This window comes from Cervus canadensis, chromosome 1 (genome assembly GCF_019320065.1).
Source record: "Cervus canadensis isolate Bull #8, Minnesota chromosome 1, ASM1932006v1, whole genome shotgun sequence".
Classification (NCBI taxonomy): domain Eukaryota; kingdom Metazoa; phylum Chordata; class Mammalia; order Artiodactyla; family Cervidae; genus Cervus; species Cervus canadensis.
Genome location: NC_057386.1, coordinates 16,231,155 through 16,251,882, shown reverse-complemented (window position 1 = coordinate 16,251,882; position 20,728 = coordinate 16,231,155). Strand labels below are relative to the sequence as shown.

The 20,728-nt window shown below is 47.0% G+C and overlaps 1 protein-coding gene across 5 annotated transcripts in view; it reads left to right on the top strand.

Moving 5' to 3' along the window:
* MYL4 (myosin light chain 4) overlaps positions 1-10,470 on the top strand; it is a 35,898-nt gene extending 25,428 nt beyond the window's left edge. For all 5 annotated transcript variants that reach the window (XM_043465739.1, XM_043465719.1, XM_043465729.1 and 2 more), the window contains 6 exons: positions 1,072-1,099; positions 6,663-6,812; positions 8,395-8,568; positions 9,072-9,149; positions 9,731-9,775; positions 10,267-10,470. In XM_043465739.1, coding sequence (XP_043321674.1) covers positions 1,072-1,099; positions 6,663-6,812; positions 8,395-8,568; positions 9,072-9,149; positions 9,731-9,759 — 459 coding nt within the window. In that variant the 3' untranslated portion in view covers positions 9,760-9,775; positions 10,267-10,470. The remainder of the gene's footprint in view (positions 1-1,071; positions 1,100-6,662; positions 6,813-8,394; positions 8,569-9,071; positions 9,150-9,730; positions 9,776-10,266) is intronic.
* The last annotated feature ends 10,258 nt before the right edge of the window (positions 10,471-20,728 follow it).

The following is a 20,728-nucleotide window of genomic DNA, read 5'->3' as shown; positions in this document are numbered from 1 at the left end:
TGGCACTGTTCCTCAGAGAGTTCATTCAAGGCATCCTTTACCCCATTTAGGGGGTTTCTTTAGCTTGCTGGCCACCGTCACCTACACCTCTGGCAAAATCCATCCTGGGCATAGCCACTTCCTTTCCCAACACAGTGTAACCCCTCTCCTGCTCTCCTAACTCATTCTCGCCACCTTCAGGGGTGTTCATTAATGAGGTCAGCTTCGGATGGGCACAGAGCAGCAGAACCAGAACTAGGAAGAAGAAGAAGATGCTCCAGGATTGGTTTCCACCACCAGTGGAGAGCGGATTTGAGGGGGTGGTGGTGATGGTGGATAAAGACCATGAAGTAACACATAAGATGCTAAATTAAAATGATGACTCATGCTTGTTCATTGTCATTCATCTTCAGAGCTTTCCACCTTCTTCTTTTGTACTCAGATTTGAATTTAGGGGAAGAAAATCCAAAATTTACTCTTTCTTGCAACAAATAATTTTTGAGTACCTGCTCTATGTCAGGTTTTTTCTTTCAAATTCCCTGCTCTGTGGGGACCCTGGTTTTAAGGAGCTGAGGTACACATAAAGGCATGACTGGAAAACAGGAAGCATCCAGGGCTCGCCCACACTAGGCTCCCTGCCCCAGGGTGCCTGGGAGGGATGTGTGCCTGAAGGAGGGGCTGGAGTGGAAGGGGATGAGGGAAGGCTTCGTTGAAGGCAGTAGATTGAAAGTTAGTGTCAAGTAGAAAGGGGAGAAACCATTTACAACTTTTAGGACGGAATTTACATTTGACCCAAAGGAATTATAATAGGGAGTTGTGTGGGCTCCGGAGTTATTCAGAGCACTTCTCTTTCCCTCTCACTTGGAGCCATCACTTCACAAGTGGTGTTGAGAGAGTTTTGGAGGCTGCAGTATTTGATAGGCTGTCAGCTGTGGCTTGGTCGTCAGGAGGCCAGTGTTTGACTCTCAGCCCATAACCTCCTTTCCTCCTCCGTGTCTGCGGCGGGTGAATCAGCAGCCCCGGAAGCCGTTTCTGCTTCTCACTGGAAGCCGTTAGCAGTCCCAGCCCTGACTCCTCTGTTTCTCTCCACAGATAGACTTCACTGCTGACCAGGTCGAAGGTGAGTACTGATAAGTCCAGCACCCCCCACACCCTCTCCGCTGTGCCTCCTGGGGAAGGGGTTGTCATGATCACCATGAGTAATCATCACTGTCGCTGCCATCATCACCACCATCACCATCATTTCATCACCATCACCAGTGCAAACCTGTATTTGAGTCAGGGTACACAAAAGCATGACTGGAAAACTGTTGTGCAAAATAGCAAGTATAGGGGATTCCCTGGTGGCCTAATGGTTAGGCTTCTGGGCTTTCACTGCCAGGGTTCAATCCCTTGTCAGGGAACTGAGATCCTCAGTGCGCCTGAAAAAACAATCCAAAAAACACCCCCACCACAAACAAACAAACAAAAACAAATAGCAAGTATGGGTTTGCTCTTTGTTGACTGTTATTACTTAAGCCCTTTACATGGATTAATTTATTTCTCACCACAACCCTAAGAGGTAGGGTAGGGACCGTCACCACCCCACTTTACAGGTGGTAAAACTGAGGCACAAAGAGGTTGGGTGGACTGCTCAGTCTCTCACGGATAGTTGGTGGTGGAGCCAGGATTCCAGCGAAGGCAATCTGATTCCAGGCTTGAGTTCTGAACAGCTCTGCCAGACGGCCTGGAACATAACAGATGCACAGCAAAAAAAAAAAATTTTTTTTCTTTTCTCTACCCTAAAATCTAAGATATTTAAAAACCATCATTTCTGTTGCTGTTACTGAAAAGCCCTCCTTAGGCTACCAGCTCTCTCCCTCTGCATCATGAAGTCTGCCAAGACGCTCAGCCCCCTAGTGGTGGCAGGGCCAGCGATGTCTTGGGGGTACCCTAGTCCACCTGTGGTCTCCATCAGCTCTTCTCTCTCTTTGATGAAGACAATTTATTTTCTCAATGTTATGTAGATATTATTAAGTGTAGCTTCTAGACAAGCCCCTCAGCCCTTCTTTTGTAGGATTCTGGTGTTTTGAGAATGAAATGTTTCATCTTGTGATATCTACTTTACAGCCTCACCCTCACTGCAATTTATCCCTCTGTTTCCCTCATCAAATCACTCTTGAACAGGAAATCATACGAACTGGAAGGGACCTTGAAAGGTCACCCGATCAAACCCCTTGATTTTAAGCACAGGCTATATTTGAAAAATGAAACTAACACAAGCACATGATAAAAATTAGTATACTACTTAAAAATAAGTAATGAAAATAAAAATATTTTCCCCTTGCTTTCCTTTCATGCTGATCTGCTTTCCCCAAAACAATCATTGTTAACAGGTCTACGTATCCTTTGATAAAAATATATCATGTTACACCAGTATGTATGTGTAAAGTTTACACAGATTGAGTCCTATGGTGCATACTGTCCTGCATCTTTCATTTAATATACATTTGGGTTCAACAATATATAACATAGTATATATTATTTAATTATCTATTTAAATATCTTTTTTATATTGAACACAAAAACAGTTCTACCTCATTCTTTTAAACCACTGTATAGATTCTCACACATGGATGTACCTTTTAATCCAATTAGCTCATATTGCTAGACCTTCAGATTATCCCCAGCTGGGGGAAAAATCATCATGCTTTCCCCAGGAGGCTTTCCTAGCAATGAGTCAAAGGATATGTGCATTTTATTTATTTATTTTTAAAAAATTAATTAATTAGGCTGCCTCAGGTCTCTGGGGCACGCAGAGTCTTTGCCATGTATTGCAGGATCTTATGTGATAGCTCACAGACTCTCTAGGTGTGGAGAGTTGGCTTAGCTGCTCCTTGGCATATGGGATCCTGGGGCTTCCCAGGTGGCGCTAGTGGTAAAGAACCTGCCTGCCAATGCAAGAGACTTAAGAGATGCCGGTTTAATCCCTGGGTCAGGAAGATTCCCCTGGAGAAGGGGAAATGGCAACTCACTCCAGTATTCTTGCCTGGAGAATCCCGTGGACAGGGAGCCTGGTGGGCTGCAGCCCACGGGATCGCAGAGTTGGACAGAGCTGAGTGACTAAACACATACATATGGGATCTTAGTTTCCTGACCAGGGATGGAACCGGCGTCCTGCATTGCAAGGCGGATTCTTAACCACTGGGCCGCCAGGGAGGTGTCAGGTCTACGTGCATTTAAAATTGTAATAGTTATTGTCAAGTTTCTCCTCCCAAAAAGCCAGTTACTCACAAAAAGGGCATGATGATGGCAGATGCATTTTGAATCTAGTGAACTAAATCTGACTCCATTTTTGCATTATTCTGTTGACACCCACTTTCTGTCAATAGTCTGGAGTGCTGTGAAATTCTTAAAATTAATTTTAATGCATTTTAGTTACATATATTGACTTCCCAGGTGACTCAGTGGTAAAGAATCTGCCTGCCAATGTAGGAGACGTGGGTTCGATCCCTGGGTCAGGGAGATCCCCTGGAAATGGAAATGGCATCCCACTCCAGTATTCTTGCCTGGGAAATCCCATGAACAGAGGAGTCTGGCAGGCTACAGTCCATGGGGTTGCAAAAGAGTCAGAAATGGTTTAGCGACTAAACAATAATAACAAGTTAAATTTATACTCGTTGTATATACAAACACAGTGGTACCCAGGAAGACTAGAAAATCAATGATAAAAATTTTTCATTTCCCAAGTGAGAATCCTGGTCAAAGCCAACTGGGACAGCTGGCTGCCTCTTTTCTCCATGAAGATTTTCAGGGCTGGGTCTTAACTGATCCCAGGCTTTCATCCCTCTGACTTTGAAGGCATTGTTCCTTAGGTTGGATTTGAATTGTTTCGGTTTTGATTTTGTTCCCATCTCTTCCTTTGCTCCTTGGTGAACCTGAAGATGATTTTCTTCTGTTTTGCTGGAAAGAACATGATTTGGAACCAGGAGACTTGGCTATTAGCCCTAAATCTGCCGCTGGTGTCCATGAGACTTAGTGCAAGTCACTTTTTTAAACCTGAATTCTCTCCTCTGCAAACTGAAGGTATTCGATTCTCTTCAATTCAGAAATTCTGTGATTCTTTTCAGCATTCTCTAGATAACCTCCATCTATTTGAGGATAGTCATCAAATCCTTTCTTAGCTTTGTAATCTCCGGGTGATATAGCCCCAATTTCTTTTATTTATTTTTTTTCTCATAAGAGCTGGTTTCTAACTCCTGACTTCCTTCTCTGGTCCCTCTCCAGATTTCCATATCCCTTTGGAAAGGGATCATCAGCATTGCTCATTGCTCTAGCAGGCAACTCGCTACTATAGAACTTTGAGAAAAAGTTTCTTCAGAGACCATGAGTGTCATCTCTCATATTCCTTGAGATCACTGGGCTAGTTTGCCCCCTAGTTGCAATCCTAGATTTCAGTGTCGGGTTTTTATGTGTGCTCCAGCCTTCCCAGCAGGCAGGAACATTCACTGGGACAACAGGCCACTTCCTCCTCCTCCTCTCTCCTCACTTGTTTTCCTTAATAGTTGGCTGGAAGTCACATCTGCAGTGGCCTACAAATGAGGATAATAATACCTATAGTATAAAGTTTTTGTAAATATAGATGGGGTAATTCATGCAAAGTTATCAACTCAGAGGCTGGCCCATGATAAGTGCTCGAACCATAGGTCATCATTCTTATTATTTTCCTCTTGTTCAATCTTCCTATTATTTATTCCTGTTAAATATCATTCTTTTATGTGGAGATTGCATCTTTAAGTTTGCCCTCACTCTTTTGAATGAATTAGAAGTTCCAAAAGCCTGAGTGCAGATTCAACTACCATATTTATCGGACAATGAATTTGTGCCAGAAGCCATGTTAATAGCTATACATGTTAAGAGTTAAATTCTTCTAACAAAGCTGTGAGGTCGGTGCTATTCCTTTTGACAGAGGAGGAAACCAAGGTTCAGTGAGGTTATGTGGCTTGGCTAAGATCACACAGTTAAGTGTTAAAATTGGGATTGAAGTCAGTGAGAGATTACTAACAGTATTGTCGGGGAACTGGCAGAGTTAAGATTTTTTACATGTGCTATTGTATTTTATTTGAATGTAATTTAAGGATCCTATGGGGCAGGTGCCATTTATAAAAGAAGAGGTTTACAGAGGTTAAATATTTACTTGCCCGAGGTCACATAGCAAGTAAGCAACGGAAATGGAATTTGAGCTCAATTATTTAGTAATTTGAAAGACATGCGGTTTTATCTCTTTGCAATTCATACAAAGTCTAATAAAGAGCTGCAGGTAAACATCTTGGGGAACCTGTTTTGATATGTGGAATGATTTGTAAATAATCCATATGCCGCCTCTAAGGAAGTAAGTGTTTCTAAAGTACTTAGAGAGGATTAAAAACAGCTTTTCTCCTAAGTAGTTCACACATTCCTCTTAGGTTTATATTGTTAATCCACTTTGTAAACAGCTTCTTCATGGGTAGCACAAGGGTACTTCAATGCCATACCCAGTCCAAATTATCCCCGGTAATGAGCCAGTTGAACCCAAATTGATGAGGACTTAAGGTTGTTTGCAAAGGGCCCAGGAGTGCCTTCATTCAGCCTGGCGTCTTGGGCTCCTGCACTGGCATCTTCTGTGAGCCTGGCTTCAGAACTAGAAATATAATAATAACCGCTTGCCTTCTTCCCTGGTGGCACTGGTGGCAAAGAATCCACCTGCCAATGGAGGAGATGCAAGAGACGTGGGTTTGATTCCTGGATTGGGAAGATCCCCCGGAGAAGGGCATGGCAACCCACTCCAGTATTCTTGACTGGGAAATCCCATAGACAGAGGAGACTGATGGGCGACAGTCCATGCGGTTGCCAAGAATTGAATGTGATTGACTTTACACGCGTGTGTGCGTGCACACACACACACTGTTAGCCAAGTCCCTTACCACGTGCTAAACACCACGCTTGGAGGGCTTAGTCATCCCCCCGAAGCCCCAACAGGTGCACACCGTCATTCCACCATAGAGCTGAGAGACAGAGGGCCCACGGAAGTTAGGAGCTTGCCCGAGGCCACCTGTGGGTCAGTGGCAGAGCTGGGGTGGGTTGACTGTCCAACCTTGTCACCTTGTCCAGCCTGAGAGCTCCCTTTCAGCCTGGGACAGACTGTACTGTTATTGGCTGACTTCTGAACGGGTCTTATCACTTTGCAGAGTGGCTCACACACTGCCCCCTCCTTTGGCACTCAACTGGGAGGGTCAGGTGAGGACTGACTCTTGGTATCTTTGCTTAAGAAGACTGAGACCCAGCCCAGCTTATTCTACATTGATTGGCAGAGCCAGGAGGAGAACCCAGGAGTCCTGACTCCTGAGCCAGTGCTTTTTACTTCCCTGGAAAGATGAGTGGATGGGAAGGGCAGAGGCAGGGGAGATGTCAATTGATGTGACAAGTGGTTGCTGGAAGAGATCCCAGGCCCAATGCTGGAACAGGTCATGGGGGCTCCAGGATACTTCTTTAGTTGTCAGAAGATGGGGTGGGCATGGGTTCCAGGGAGGGGCTGGCATGCTGGCTGTAGAGAAATATTTTATCAACTCCGTTGACCTGCTCTTCAACAAGGGTAGAAGCTGATCAGCCCCTAGTCACTGCCTTCGCTTGGCCCCAGGGGGCTGCAGTCAGTCTTTTCTCTGCAGAGTTCAAAGAGGCCTTTTCGTTGTTTGACCGGACCCCGACTGGAGAGCTGAAGATCACCTATGGGCAGTGTGGGGACGTGCTGCGAGCCCTGGGCCAGAACCCCACCAACGCCGAGGTGCTTCGTGTCCTGGGCAAGCCCAAGCCGGAAGGTCAGCCTCCCCTCCCCACCCCTGGGGCTCTCTCCTTTCAAGGCCAACCTGCTCGCCCCAGGTAACCTGCCTCCCATTTCTAGAATTACCCAAAACATCTGGCACTTGGTCAGTCCTCAAAAGAGTGTGACCTGGGCTTGTTCTCATTTTCTCCGTGAGGGTGGGAACTCCTGGGGAGCAGGCGCGACTTTCTACCGCTTCAGTGTCTTCCTCTGATGCACAGGGTGCCTGGGACATGGGGCAGAGGGGCTGGGAGGGAAACTGGGAACTGACCATCACCCCCACCTCTACCAGAAATTGTGGGTGAGGGGTTACAGCACAGCGATGTCCTGTGACCACCCTGAGTTGTATCACGGTTAATGTGTTTCTGATAATACAGCACTGAGATTGCAAATTATTCATTTAATATAAGTTAAAGCAGACGCAGGCTCAGCTCTATAATGATGCCTGTTTCACTGGTTTGCATTAGATAGGTTTTGGTGAATGAGGGTTTAGAAAGTGGTGCAAGGGGTCCCATTTGTGAATGTCATCTGTCACTGTGGCAGTCAGGCTAACAGCTGCCCTAACACATGAGTCCTTCTCAGGGGCCAGGGCTGGGCCGACCTGGGCAGGAACCCTTAGCCAGGGTGGATCATTTCTAGAGATTTCCTGGGCCCAAATTGGGGCCTTCCTGCCCTCTTCCTTGGTTCTGGGTCCTTCCCCTCCTACTCTTGCTGGGGAAGACACCAGCAATGCTGAAGGATGTGGCTCAGAAAGGACCAGAGGACCAGGAGCCTGCCTGTGTCAGTAGAGCTTCTCAGAGGGCAAAAGATATTTGGGTCTTTCCATTGTGGGTGGTTTCTGGGTTATAAAGGAAAGCAATGCCAGCCTTGGGATACTCAAAAATGGTTTTACCTCTATGAAAGTAAAATTTTTTTTTTTAAACTTTGATAAATATTCAAGAGTTTTTATTCCAGGTTTCTCATCTTTTTCTTACTGTTCAGTAGGAATTATTTAAATAATTATCTATTGCAATCTGTAGTTTAATAACAGAAACTATCTTTTGCCAATTTCTTCTTGCAGTTTATAGCTTGTCAAAAACACAAAAGTAAATGAAAGCTTTTAACACACAGCAGTGTGGGAGAAAGGTGCTAGTCATTACTGATTCAGACTTGCTGCAGGTGGTGGGGATGAGGGAGGGGACTCAAATTTGGAGTTGTGCGAAGTTTTCTTTTTTGCAGTCTTGTCAGTTTACCCTTGAGACTGGGAGTTTGTCACGTGTCCGAGGTCTAAGTTGTGAACGTGAGAACTTGGAGCCCCTCAGATCCTGCTGCTGCCCCCTCACCTCCCTGCCCCGCTGGCCGCCTGGAGTTCAGAGGTCAGGGTGGCATTACAGGTCCCGGGTCGTTTCACTGAGAAGAGTGCCCAGAGCCAGCTCCTGCCGGGGCTTTGTGCCCTCCAGGATTCCTGACTGGGGGCCCCACCCAGAAGTCATGGCAGCTGAGCTCTGGGCTAGCCTGGCAGAGCCCGATGACACCTCTCCCGAGCCTCTGCTCCCCTCGAGCTCATGTCGAATTCCTTTCCTTGCTGGTCCTACCGGAAGAGATGAATTCCAAGATGCTGGACTTTGAGACCTTCCTGCCCATCCTGCAGCACATCTCCCGAAACAAGGAGCAGGGCACCTACGAGGACTTCGTGGAGGGGCTGCGCGTGTTCGACAAGGAGAGCAACGGCACGGTCATGGGCGCTGAGCTTCGCCACGTCCTTGCCACCCTGGGTACGTATGCCAGCCAGGCAGCGGCGGAGCCCACGGGAGAGGAACAGAGGATGAGAAGCGCCTGAGCAGCGTATGTTGGGGAGACGTGGGGCTGCCTGTGTCCTGAGTGTCACGTTCTGGTCCAAGCCCATCTTCCTGGGTTCTGTAGGTACCATTGTCCCCAACTGGGTTTGCTCAGCAGGGTTGGAAGGGGACGAGAGCAGGCTGGGAGAGCAGGGGTGAGGCCTGAGAGGTGGGACCCAGGGCCCCTGTCCTTGTCTTTGCTTCTGTTGCTAAGGCCTTGGTCTGCTTACCCACTGGTGGCTGTAGGCAGAGGGAGAGACCTTGGGGGCTAGGAAGGGTCTAAAGACCTTGACTCCACCTTCCAAAGCCTTGGGGGAGGTTTGGTTTGACCACTTCCTCGATCCAGGAAGTCCTGGGCCATCAGACTCAAGGGGGTGCTTGGGTTTGGCCAGTCGTCCTTTGCCCATCTGTCATTAAGTGCCCACTGTCTCCCACCCCAGGAGAGAAGATGAGTGAGGCTGAAGTGGAGCAGCTGTTAGCAGGTCAGGAGGATGCCAATGGCTGCATCAATTACGAAGGTATCAGCTCATTCTGTACTTCCTCGGGCAGCCAGGGATGCGGTGGGGTGGGGTAGGGTGGGTACAGTTCAGGCCAGGAGGGGCTGCAGAACAGAAGAGAAGCAGGAGCTAGAGGATATGTGTACCCCATGGTCTTTGGTGAGCTCCCAGTTGACATTGTTCTTTTCCCTCCTGGGAGTGAACATCACTGCGTAATGGAAGGAGCATGGATTTTGGAGATAGCTCTGTGATATACCAGCTGGGTGATCTTAAGCAAGTCGCTTACCTTCTCTTAACATTGGTTTTCTCATCTGAGCAACGGGGTGATGCTGGCCCCTTTCCCAGGGTTGCAGGGATTGGCAGAGATAATGTAGCTCATTTCATCCATGTCTGGTATCAGCACAGAGAGTGTACACAGAGCAGCGGTTAGTTCCCTTCCTTTCTTCCACTTTCTCCCCATCAACCCCAAACGGGAAAGGGAATCATAGTCTGAAGAAAGGGTGGTGGGAAGGTTTGTGGTCAGGTGGTATAGACCAGGGAGGAGGGGTTTAAGGGGTCGAGAGGGGCCAGGTGACGTGGCTGTTTTCCGTCTTCTTTCCCAGCCTTTGTCAAGCACATCATGTCTGGGTGAAGCAGATCCCTCCAGGGTGAGTGCAGCCCACCCCTCCCGGGGCGGGGTGGGGTGCCCAGAGCCACACCACATGCCCTAGAGCCCTTTTCTCTGGTTTGACCCCCTTCGAGGACACTGCAGGAGCCCAGAGCAGTCCGGCCCCACCCATCGCCCCTGCATTCTTAGTGCTCCTGTCACCTCCCCTTCATCCCTTCCTGCCCTGCCCCCAGCCTCCTTGGTCTTTGCATCCAATCTTGACCCAGCAGTCACATCCTCCTGCCTCTTCTGGGATCTCTCAAGGCCAGATGAATCGCTCAGGTGGGGCTTCCTCTGTAGGCTTCTGGCTGTGAGGAGCCAGGTTGCAGGTGGAAGAGAATGTCCCGGGCCTGTGCCCTTGACCCTGTTCCTCTTCACCCCCTTCCCTGAGCCCCTCCGGCCTTGGTGCTGGCTGGTGGGGGTGAGGCCATCATCAGGAGCTGGGGTGTGGAGGGGGAGGTAGAACCCTTTCCATCTCACGCTCTCTTTCAGGTGCCTGGCCCGGGGCCTTAGCCCAGGTGAGTTACCGAGAGGCCCAGAGTGACTGAACTGGAGCTGGAGTCCTGGACTTTCCCCTGCATGGCAGCCCTGGGGACTCCAAGGGCCCACAGTCCTTGCCATAAATAAACAGCTTCAGCAAGGCCAGGCTGAAGTCCCAACCAGCCTCAGTTGTTTATTAAAGCCAATTAATTCGTTGAGTTGGGTTTTTGTGAGTGTGTGTGATAATGTCACCTGAGGCCTCTTGCATATTCCTCAGAAGAATAAGCAGTATCTTGGAGCTGGGGAACATGGGCCAGGGCCCAGGGAGCTCGAAACAGGAGGGTCAGATCGTGAGCAGAAAGTTTTGGAAGGGTCTGTAGTCTGAGGAGCTGTGATCAGGAGGAGCTTCATTTCCTTCCAAAGCTCACTCTCTACCTTAGGTCTGTCCAGGTGACAAGCAGAAAGAGGGCCACCAGGAGCTCTGGGAATACCAAAGGATCCTCAAATGGTCCTTGCTCCCTCCTCTTCTTTTAAAAAAAATTGTGGTAAAACGCACATAACATACGGGACTTCCCTAGTGGCTCAGATGGTAAAGAATCTGCCTGCAATAAAGGAGACCCAGATTCAATCCCTGAGTTGGGAAGATCCCCTGGAGAAAGAAATGGCAACCCACTCCAGTATTCTTGCAGCACATAATATAAAAATTTCCATCTTAACAATTTTTAAGTTTTCAGTTCCGTAGTGTTAAGTGTGTTCACATTGGTGTGTAGCAAGTCTCCAGAACTTTTTCATCTTATAAAATTGAAACTCTATATCCATTAAACAATAAATCCCCATTTCCCCCTCTCTCCAATCCCTGGCAACCACCATTCTACTTCCTGTATCTATGAATTTGACTACTCTAGATAGCTCATATGAATGGAGTCATAGTGTATTTGTCTTTTTGTGACTGGTTTATTTCACTTCACGTAATGTCTTCAAGGTTCATTTGTGTTGTAGTAAGTGTCAGAATTCCCTTTTTTTTAAGCAGGAATAGTGTTCCGCTATGTGTGTGCAGGTACCACATTTTGTTTATGGTTCTTGTAACTTTTTTTTTTATCACGCCACATGGCATGTGGGATCCTGGTTCCCTGCCTGGGGATCAAACTTGCACCTGTCGCCTGCATTGGAAACTCAGAGTCTTAACCATTGGACCACCAAGGAAGTCCCAGTCCTTGTATCTTTGTATGGGCCCTTTAGGTGTCTCCTCCCCTGAGAGCAAGGCCCCTGATGCCTGATTCAGCCCTGCTTGCTCTGGGCATCTCACTGACTCCCTGGCCACACCCAGGACTCCATACAGGACTCTGCATCAGGGCTTCAGAGGGAGCACAGACCTCAGGCTGGGCAGGCAGGGGTGTGGCGGGAGGCAACTGGGAAAAGGAGAGACAAGAAAACAGAGATTGAGCAGAAGGGGACAGACCAGGTCATGAAACTAAAGACACGAATATGAGCAGCACCCCTCTGGATGGGGGTCCCCACATCCCTGAGAGCCCCCAAGGTGGATTAGATCCTCCTTCTCACAGCCTTTCTGCTGCCCTCTCAAGGCATCCAAATGCAGAACTTTGTGAAACATCCTTTATAAATCCAGCCAAGGCTGAGATTCCATGAGCCCAAAAGGGAAGTTGTCATGGGAAGCTGAGAACCATGAGCCCAAACTCAGCCTTCTCAGAATTTAAAGTCTGGTTGAGAAGATGAGACAAAGGCCCATGTATACCTTTTCTTCTGTGAGGAAGGGGCTGCAGTTATGGGAGAGACCTGTTGAATCACAAAACTTGAGATCTTTATATAGTTGTGATAGGGGTCATTGACTCCAGTAGTTTTCAAACGTGGCTGTAGCTCCATATCCTTTTAAAAAATTGTTTATTTATTTATTTGGCTGTGCTGGGTCGTAGTTGTGGCTATTACCATTCGTGGGCTCTTAGCTGCAGCATATAGGATCTAGTTCTCAGACCAGGGATTGAACCCAGGCCCCTTACATTGGGAGCAGAGTTTTAAACCACTGAACCACCAGGGAAGTCTTGGCTGCATAGCCTTTTACTCAAACTAAATTCTGTGTAGAAGCCAATGCATGAACTGAAGTGCTCCTTAGAGCACAACCAGAAGACCACTGACTGAGTCAGACCAGCTAATTGTAAAAGTAAGGAAATGGCTCCTTAGGGGAGACTTGACTCACCCAAGGTCACAGCTAATGACCCATGAACCCAGGTCCCCAGAATCCCACATTTTCCCATTTTTCGACACACATCAATCTGCCTTTGAAATTTTTTTCAAGTTAGGCTCTTGGGAGCTTCTCTCTTGTATTATCCCTACCATTCTGCTTGATCATTTTTGGCCTTACTTATTTCTCCTTTTAATTTTTGTTTATTTTATTGCCTGATAATTTCAGATTCCCAACCTGGGATTGAACCTGGGCCATGGGAGTGAAAGCCTGGAATCCTAGCCTCTAGACCACCAGGGAACACCCCATTATTTCTCCTTTTCAATTAATTAATGAAGATTTTTATGTGGACCATTTTTAAAGTCTTTATTGAATTTGTTACAATACTGCTTCTGTTTTGTTTTGGCTTTTTGGCCATGAGACATGTGGGATTTTAGCTCCTCAACCAGGGATCAAACCCACACGCCCTGCATTGGAAGGTGAAGTCTTAACCACTGGACTGCCAGGGAAGTTCCTGTTTCTCCTTTTGAAGAGTCACCCTCCCTGACTTGAAATGCAAGCATTCCTCCTCAGCGTTGGGGCCTTGTCAGGTTTTCCTCACTCCCTTTTCCTTTCTTCCCTCCCACTTCCCCTCCCTCCCTTTCTTTCTCCATGAAGTATTTATTGTCCACTGTAAACATGTAGGAGGAAATGGGGCCAAGCTCCCAATGATTAAAAACTGAAAGTGTTTTCCCCTCCAAAGTCGATTACCCTCCGGTTAAGCAAGGACATAAGCATCCAGGGACTAACCACAGAATGATCACCTCACAGCACAACACCAGCAGGACAACTTCTTCCATGCCACACGCAGTGTAATGTCCAAGGGCCCCGCACCAAGAGGAAGTGAGATGTGACTGGGATGATCTTTCTCAATGGGCTTTAAGTGAGACCTTAGTGGAAAAGATGACACGAGGCTGGTCCTCAGGTTCAGGAAGGAAAAGGGCAGGAGAGGGGGTCACAGACTTACCTGACGGACGCTTACTGAGTGCTGGCTGTGTGTGTGGCACTGGCTTGGGCCTTGAGGAGACACTGGAGTGGGCAGACACAGTCCCCGCCCTCATGGACCTAACGGAAGACAGACATTAAACAGTGTGATCATGTGACAGATAACAGCCAACACTTACTGAATGCAATATCAGTTATGATTATCTTTGGCTGTGGGTTACGGAGACTAAAAGACTGGCTTAAAATACGTGAAAGTACGTTTTCACCACCCACTGAAGTCCGGGGGTTGGCTGTCCAGGGCTGGTATGGCAGCCGTTCTGCACAAAGTTCTCAGACCCAGACTCCTTTTATCCTGTGACATTGCACTGTGACCCCTACTCACAGTCCTGATGGCTGCTCTGGATCAGCCACCTCGGCTCCTGAGGGGATAGTTCTGGAAGCATTTCTTACTTGGTGAACCTCCTCAGGAACTGGTATGGCTTGCCGGGCTCTTTATGGTATTCGGCTTATTCCTTTGAAGACACAAGAACCCTTGTGCTCCTAGTCATCTTTCCCCCGCCCTAGCCTCCTCCTCAGCTTCCCTGGTGGCTGAGATGGTAAAGGATCCACCTGCAATGCAGGAGACCCAGGTTCAGTCCTTGGATTGGGAAGATCCTTGGTGAAAGGAACGGCAATCCACTCCACTATTCTTGCCTGGAGAATCTCATGGCAGAGCCTAGCAGGCTATAGTCCACGGGCTCGCATGACTCAGCACACACACACAACCTCCTCTGGCCGGCCCATCAGTAAGGCTCAGCATTCGTCCCATCTGGGAAGAGTTATGGGGAAAACTGACCCATCTGCAAGATTTTCTTTGAATGGACTGACTTCCAATACTTCCAACCAGGACTCAGACCATGTCTTGGTCTGCTTGGGTTGCTAGGACAAAACACCATAGACTGGGTGGCTTCAGTAACAGACATTGATTTCTCACAGATTTGGCGGCTTGGAGTCTGAGATCAAAGTGCAAGCATGATTGGGTTCTGGTAGGCCTCTTTCTGGCTTCCAGGTGGCTAATTTCCTGCTGAATCCTAACAGAGAGAAAAAAGGGGAGCGAGAAAGAGAGCAAGAAAGAAAGAGACAGAGACAGAGAGACAGACTAATCCCATTATGAGGGCTCCACTCTCAGGACTTCACCAAAACATAATTACCAAGGGCTTTACCTCCAAATACCATCACCCTGGAGACCAGGGGCTTTACCATATGAATTTTGGGGGACACAATTCAGTCCCACAGCGGACCATGTAACTTACAGGAACAGGACTGCGCCCCCTGTGGTTCCTTCTCTCGCCCTGCAGGCTGGCTGGCTGGACTTGAGAGGGTGGCCACCGCAGGAGGCTGAGTAAGAGTGGGAGGAGGAAGGAAGGGGTGTCCCAGCTCTTGGGTGGATTCAAGGAAGGCTCCAGCCTGGAGCTAGACATGGCATCATCCTGACAGGGTGACGGCAAGTGATGGGCATGGGAAAATCGCTTTTGTGGAGCACAGAGGATGACTGGATGTACCCATAGGCTGGGCATCGTGCCTCCCAGAGATTGGTACAGGAAACACGGCCTCCAGTGCAACTACCTTCCCACCCTAAACCCTGCAGACAGATGCTGAGGAGAAAGTTTTATGCTTCAGTTCAGAGAGGATGGGGAGTTTCCTTTAAAGTTCCCATTGCCGGAGGGAATGAGCCAAGGCAAGGGTAGGGAGGAGACGTAATGCTCTCTTCACTCAGCTTCTTTCCTCTGCGGCGTTTATTAATGAAGTGCCATCAGGTGTTTGGTTGGTGGCGCAATACCTACAGCTCACCACTAGATGGCATAATTGCAGCAGCCACGCTTCCAAAGGACGCCCAAGAGTGAGAATTCCAGGAAAACTGATTCCCACCCTGGGCTGGAAGGAATCCTTAGAAATCACTTGGTCCATCTCTATGTTTTCAGAAAAATGGAGGTTTTATTCATTTTCAAAGACTCACAACTATTAGTGAGCTTCCTTCAGGACCCCCTCAAAGGTTTTGCAGTGAGGGGGCAGAGAGAGGACTCTGTTTTGGACACGTGGAAACCTGGCATCTAGACAGTTTGGCTCCTAAGACACACACACACTCGGCTTCTGATCCACGGGTTGCAAAATAAGGAAGTCGATTAGATCATCTTTAATGTCCTTTTCCAGCTCTCTGATTCAGATCATTTGGAATGCACCCAGCTACTTCCTATACTCAACTTTAGTCCAACTCTAGATCAACTCTAGTCTTGTTTTATTTTCACCCTCACTGTGTATATGTGTTTGGAATCTTAAGTGACAGAAAGCATTCATTCAAAATAACTGCAGAGTACATAGCTGCAGGTGCTTTGGAAGTCACCTTCCAAAAAGGTGGTTCCAAAAGCAAAGTCACTCATAGTCTTTCACTCCATGAGTTTGTACCCTACTGAAGTAAGAACGATCTACAGGTGAAAAGTTATAAGACAAAAATAGAAGAAAGGACACCAGGCAGTGTATATCTAAGGACTGAGGGAGAGGTATGGTATCATAGCACTTGGATCTCAGGGAATGGCCAGGGAGGGCTTCATGGAAGAGGTGTGGCAAGCTTGGATGGAATATAAATAGACAAGGACCTGGAGAGTGCGATTCCTGACAAGATGCCTTCTTTTTTCCCAGCTATAATCACGTGCATGTGTTCTCAGTCGCTCAGTTCTGTCAACTCTTTGCTACCCTATGGACTGTAGCCCACCAGGCTCCTCCGTCCATGGGATTCTCCAGGCAAGGATACTGGAGTGTGTTGCTATGCTCTCCTCCAGGGGATCTTCCCAAACCAGGGATCAAAACTGACTCTTGCGTCTCCTGCATTGGCAGGCGGATTCTTTAGCACTGTGCCACCTGGGAATACCAGAGTCTCTGCCTTTTAGGATTTGCATAAAAAGAAATAAAGAAGGATAAAAGAAGAGTGAGAAAAGTAACTGGAGAATGGGATAAGAGGCAGGGAGAAGGAAGAAAGACTGAGAAAGGGGGGAAGGGTGAGCAGGGATCACACTGGTGTGAGGTGTAGCTGTTCAGAGATGGAGAAGCAAAGTTAAAAAAATCTAAAACTAAGCTGGGAAAGTACTCATTCTTTTCTCCCCTGATCTTTTAGAGTCACAGAATCATAAGTTTTCAGGGTTAGAAGAGATCTCTAATCCAAACCCTTCCATAAAAGCCCTGTAGAAGTCATCCAGTGTTCACTTGGATACCCACTATGGCAGGAGACTTGCTACCACCCACGATAGCCCACTCCATTTGGGAAAAACTCTAATTGATATTCTTCTTAGTAGGAATCTGACATTTACATCCCTGAAATTTCCATCCACTGGTCCTGGATTTGTCTTCCAAAGTGACCTGGAAAAGATCTAGAACCATTCCCCGCGACAGAAGTTGGCATTTGCTCTTTCTCAGCTCGGCATCTCCCAGCTGGTGCTTGTTCCACACTGAGATTCTCAAATCCATTTCGTGTGGCCAGTTGCTGTCTAATGTGTTCTATCCTGGGATTCAGTTCCCTCTTGGCAGTGTAGTTGGCTACTTCAGAGCTGGAAATTAATCTTCTTGGCGGAAAACATGGAGCTGAGGTCAAACAGAGGTTGGTGGACTCTGCTAATGTCACTCATGCAGTGCTGAGGACTGTGACCTTTCTGTTCTTCTTGCTCAGAACTTTAGTGTAGCAGGTTTTTGTTAATTTTGAGATTACAAAAATTTCAGGGACTTCCCTGATGACCCAGTGGTAAAGAATCCACCCGGCAATGCAGAAGACCTGGGTTCAATCCCTGGTATGGGAAAATCACACATGCTGCAGAGCAGCTATGTGACTGGGCCACAGCCCAGCCTGGGAGCCACAACTCCTGAAGTCCGTGTGCCTAAAGCCCATGTTTCACAACAAGAGAAGCCGCCACAATGAGAAACTCATGGACTGCAACTAGAGAGTAGCCCCTGCCTGGCGCAACTAGAGAAAAATACTTGCAGGGACAAAGACCCAGCCCAGCCAAAAAAAGAGAATTCAGTTCACTTGGGATTTATGGCTCCTTGGCCTTGTGGTCACAGCCCCATGCGACAAATTTATGTTCATAATAAGCCCTTGGCTGTCCCTCCTTCCATCTATTCTGGATAAGAACCCTGGAGAATTATCTTTCCTCAGCTCCACCAGCCTCTTCAGAGCCCCTTCCCCACCTGTTTCCTTACTGAGCTGTTCATAGTTCTCTTTTAAAGACAGTCCATTCCTCTGGTGATAGGAACAGAGATTCTTTTTTAAAAGCTGTTAATGTGACATATTTTTTCATCTTAATGACATTTATTGTTCTCTAATTTTACAAGCAATACACGTTCATTTCAGACAACTAGAAATACATAAAAAGAATAAAGTGAAAAATAACCATCACCCATAATCTCCAACCCTCAGAGAAAACACCATTAGTATTTTGATGTGTTTATGTCCAGTGTCTCTCTCTGTCTCTCTCTCTGTCTCTGTCTCTCTCTATATATATATGTATGTATGTATCCAGTGTCTGTCTATCTATCTATCATCGAGATATAATTGGCTTACAACGCTGTGTTAAGGAACAGAGATTCTTTATCATAAAAGACACTTGTGAGCACATTTACACTCTTTCTGAGAACTTATACTTTTCATCACATTTCCAAAAAGTTCAGAGACCCAAAAAAGGCTAAGAATTGCCATTCGGGAGCCTTTGTGGGATTCTGTTTATCTTTCCTCTGAATGTTTTGATATTGCATCTGCTTTGGGCAGCCTTCCTCCAGGCTACCACGAGCTCTAAAATAGCACATCTCTTTCTCTCAGGACCTGCTTCACTTCCTCCTCTCCCCCAGCCATTCCTTGGGTCACACTTAGGTTTAGAGAGACAGTTCCACCTTTTACTTTTACTTCCTCTGTGGCCCTGCTTTTTGCGGAGTTAGCATTCCTACCACACCCCTCTGAGTCTTGCTCCAGACCCTGTTGAACCCGTGTGAATGTCCACCACTCCCCATCCTCCCCCCTCACCCCACCAGCTGGTGCCTTGGGTTCACAGGCTCATTGCATCCCCATGGTCCCTTTGGTTCCACTCTCCTTGATCAGGCTCCGATGGCCTCTGCTGGACTTTCTCCTTCAGACAGGTGTGTTCTCTGTGATGTGAATCTTCTTGACTGTCAACGTTCACGTTCCTGCTCTCCTAGAAATTTTATTTTCCCTAGAACAGAGACCATTGTTGAATGGAGATGATTCCCATCTCACAAATCTATGGTCACACCCAAGACAGTATGTGCACTTCCTAAAAAATCTTTACTGTTTTACATTTACATAAGTCTCACAGGATGTTCGGAGAAGGCAATGGCAACCCACTCCAGTACTCTTGCCTGGAAAATCCCATGGGCGGAGGAGCCTGGTAGGCTGCAGTCCATGGGGTCTCGAAGAGTCAGACACGACTGAGCGACTTCAGTTTCACTTTTCACTTTCATGCATTGGAGAAGGAAATGGCAACCCACTCCAGTGTTCTTGCCTGGAGAATCCCAGGGACGGCTGAGCCTGGTGGGCTGCCGTCTATGGGGTCGCACAGAGTCGGACATGACTGAAGCGACTTAGCAGCAGCAGCAGCCTAGGATGTTAGTTATTAGGGGTTGACATGTCATTTCATAACAAAGGGCCATGGTCAGTGTAAGGACAGGCTGATGAGGGTGTCCTGAGTGTTTCAGTTTGTTTTTGTGCAGGGCAAGGCTTTGGTCTGGGCATTTGAGGACTTGAAACAGTGATCTGGCCGTGCTGGTCTCAGGGATCCCTCTGTTCCCAGCCCTTCGGCTTCAAAGGAAATTTAAAAAATGATCATGTTATCCCTACCCTTTCTCCCATTCCATCCCACCCATATTTCAGCTCTCATTGCAGCCCTTCTGTGCCCTACATCTTGAGGAATAGCCAGAGGTTAAAGATCTAGCGTTTAAAAGCTTGGTTACCAGCTGGAATGTGGAGAGCGCTCTTGTGTGGTTAGTTTCATAATCATATATTTAATGCACTTTATTCCTGGTACTGCAAGGTTTTTTTTATAGAATTTAGTCTTTGTGATATTTTGCCAGTGTCTAGTTTCTGATAATGGCAGCTGGAGTTTTGCCAGGTCTTTGAGGTTTAGAAAATTGAATGGGACCTGGCTGTTGCACTCAGGACGGTAGGTAACCTAAGACATAGTTTTGTGCCTGCGTTCAGTCGTGTCCGACTCTTTGAGGCCCCTTGGACTGTAGCCTGCTAGTCCCCCTCTGTCCATGGGATTTTCCAGACAAGAATACTGGAGTGGGTAGCTAAGACATATATGGTATACAAACACAAAAATATCAAGTGGAAGGCAAAGGCTGTAAGATAGATACTAACAAAGAAGTGGGGGAGATTTTAAAGGGAAAAGCAGCACTATTTCCAGTTAGGACATCAGAGAAGGCTCTTTGGAGGAGGAGGGGCTGGCAGTGAAACTGTAGAGGATGCCGGTGACTTGATGTGTGCTCTTAGAAGAGAGTCTGGGTTAAGAGTGTAGTCTCAGGGTCAGGAAGGGTCTACACTCATGAGCTGTGTGACCCTGGGCAAGGTTTTCAACCTCTCCAAGCCTCAGTTTCCTAATTTATAAAGTGGGGACAATAGTAGTACTGACCTCATTTGGTTATTACAAGGATCCAGTGAGTTGATCAATGTAAAGCATTAAAACAGCATTTGTATACGTATAACAGATTCAATTGGCTGTATGCCTGAAACTAACACAGCATTGTAAATCAACTATACTCCAATAAATTAAAAAGAAAAAAAAATCTGAAAAAACCCACCCAAAACAAAACAGCATTTGTAACCTAGTAAGAACTCAATTATTAACTCTATAGGCAGAGGGGTATTCTAGGCAGCACATACAGTTCTAGCAAAAGAAGGAAAATGAAAGAACTCTTATCCTTTTGGGAAATCCCCAAATAACAGAAATACCTGGGCAACAAGAGGAGAGAGAAACAGTGCTCATCAAAACAGTGGTAAAGAACCCACCTGCCTAAGAGGTGTCTTCTTTATTGACAGATGGGTTCTTTACCATGACACCACCTGGGAAGCCTGTAATTAAGGTGGACATGTTACTAAATTTATTTGTTTTCTGGGAATTTGGGCTTGTTAGGGGTAGTCTTGTGTAATAATCACTCTCATATTTTTTATTTGCTTTTGTTTTACAGCTTGATAAAAATACAATTAAAAATTGCTACAAATAAATAGGGGAGAGACTTAACGTCTCCAATCCATGTAGC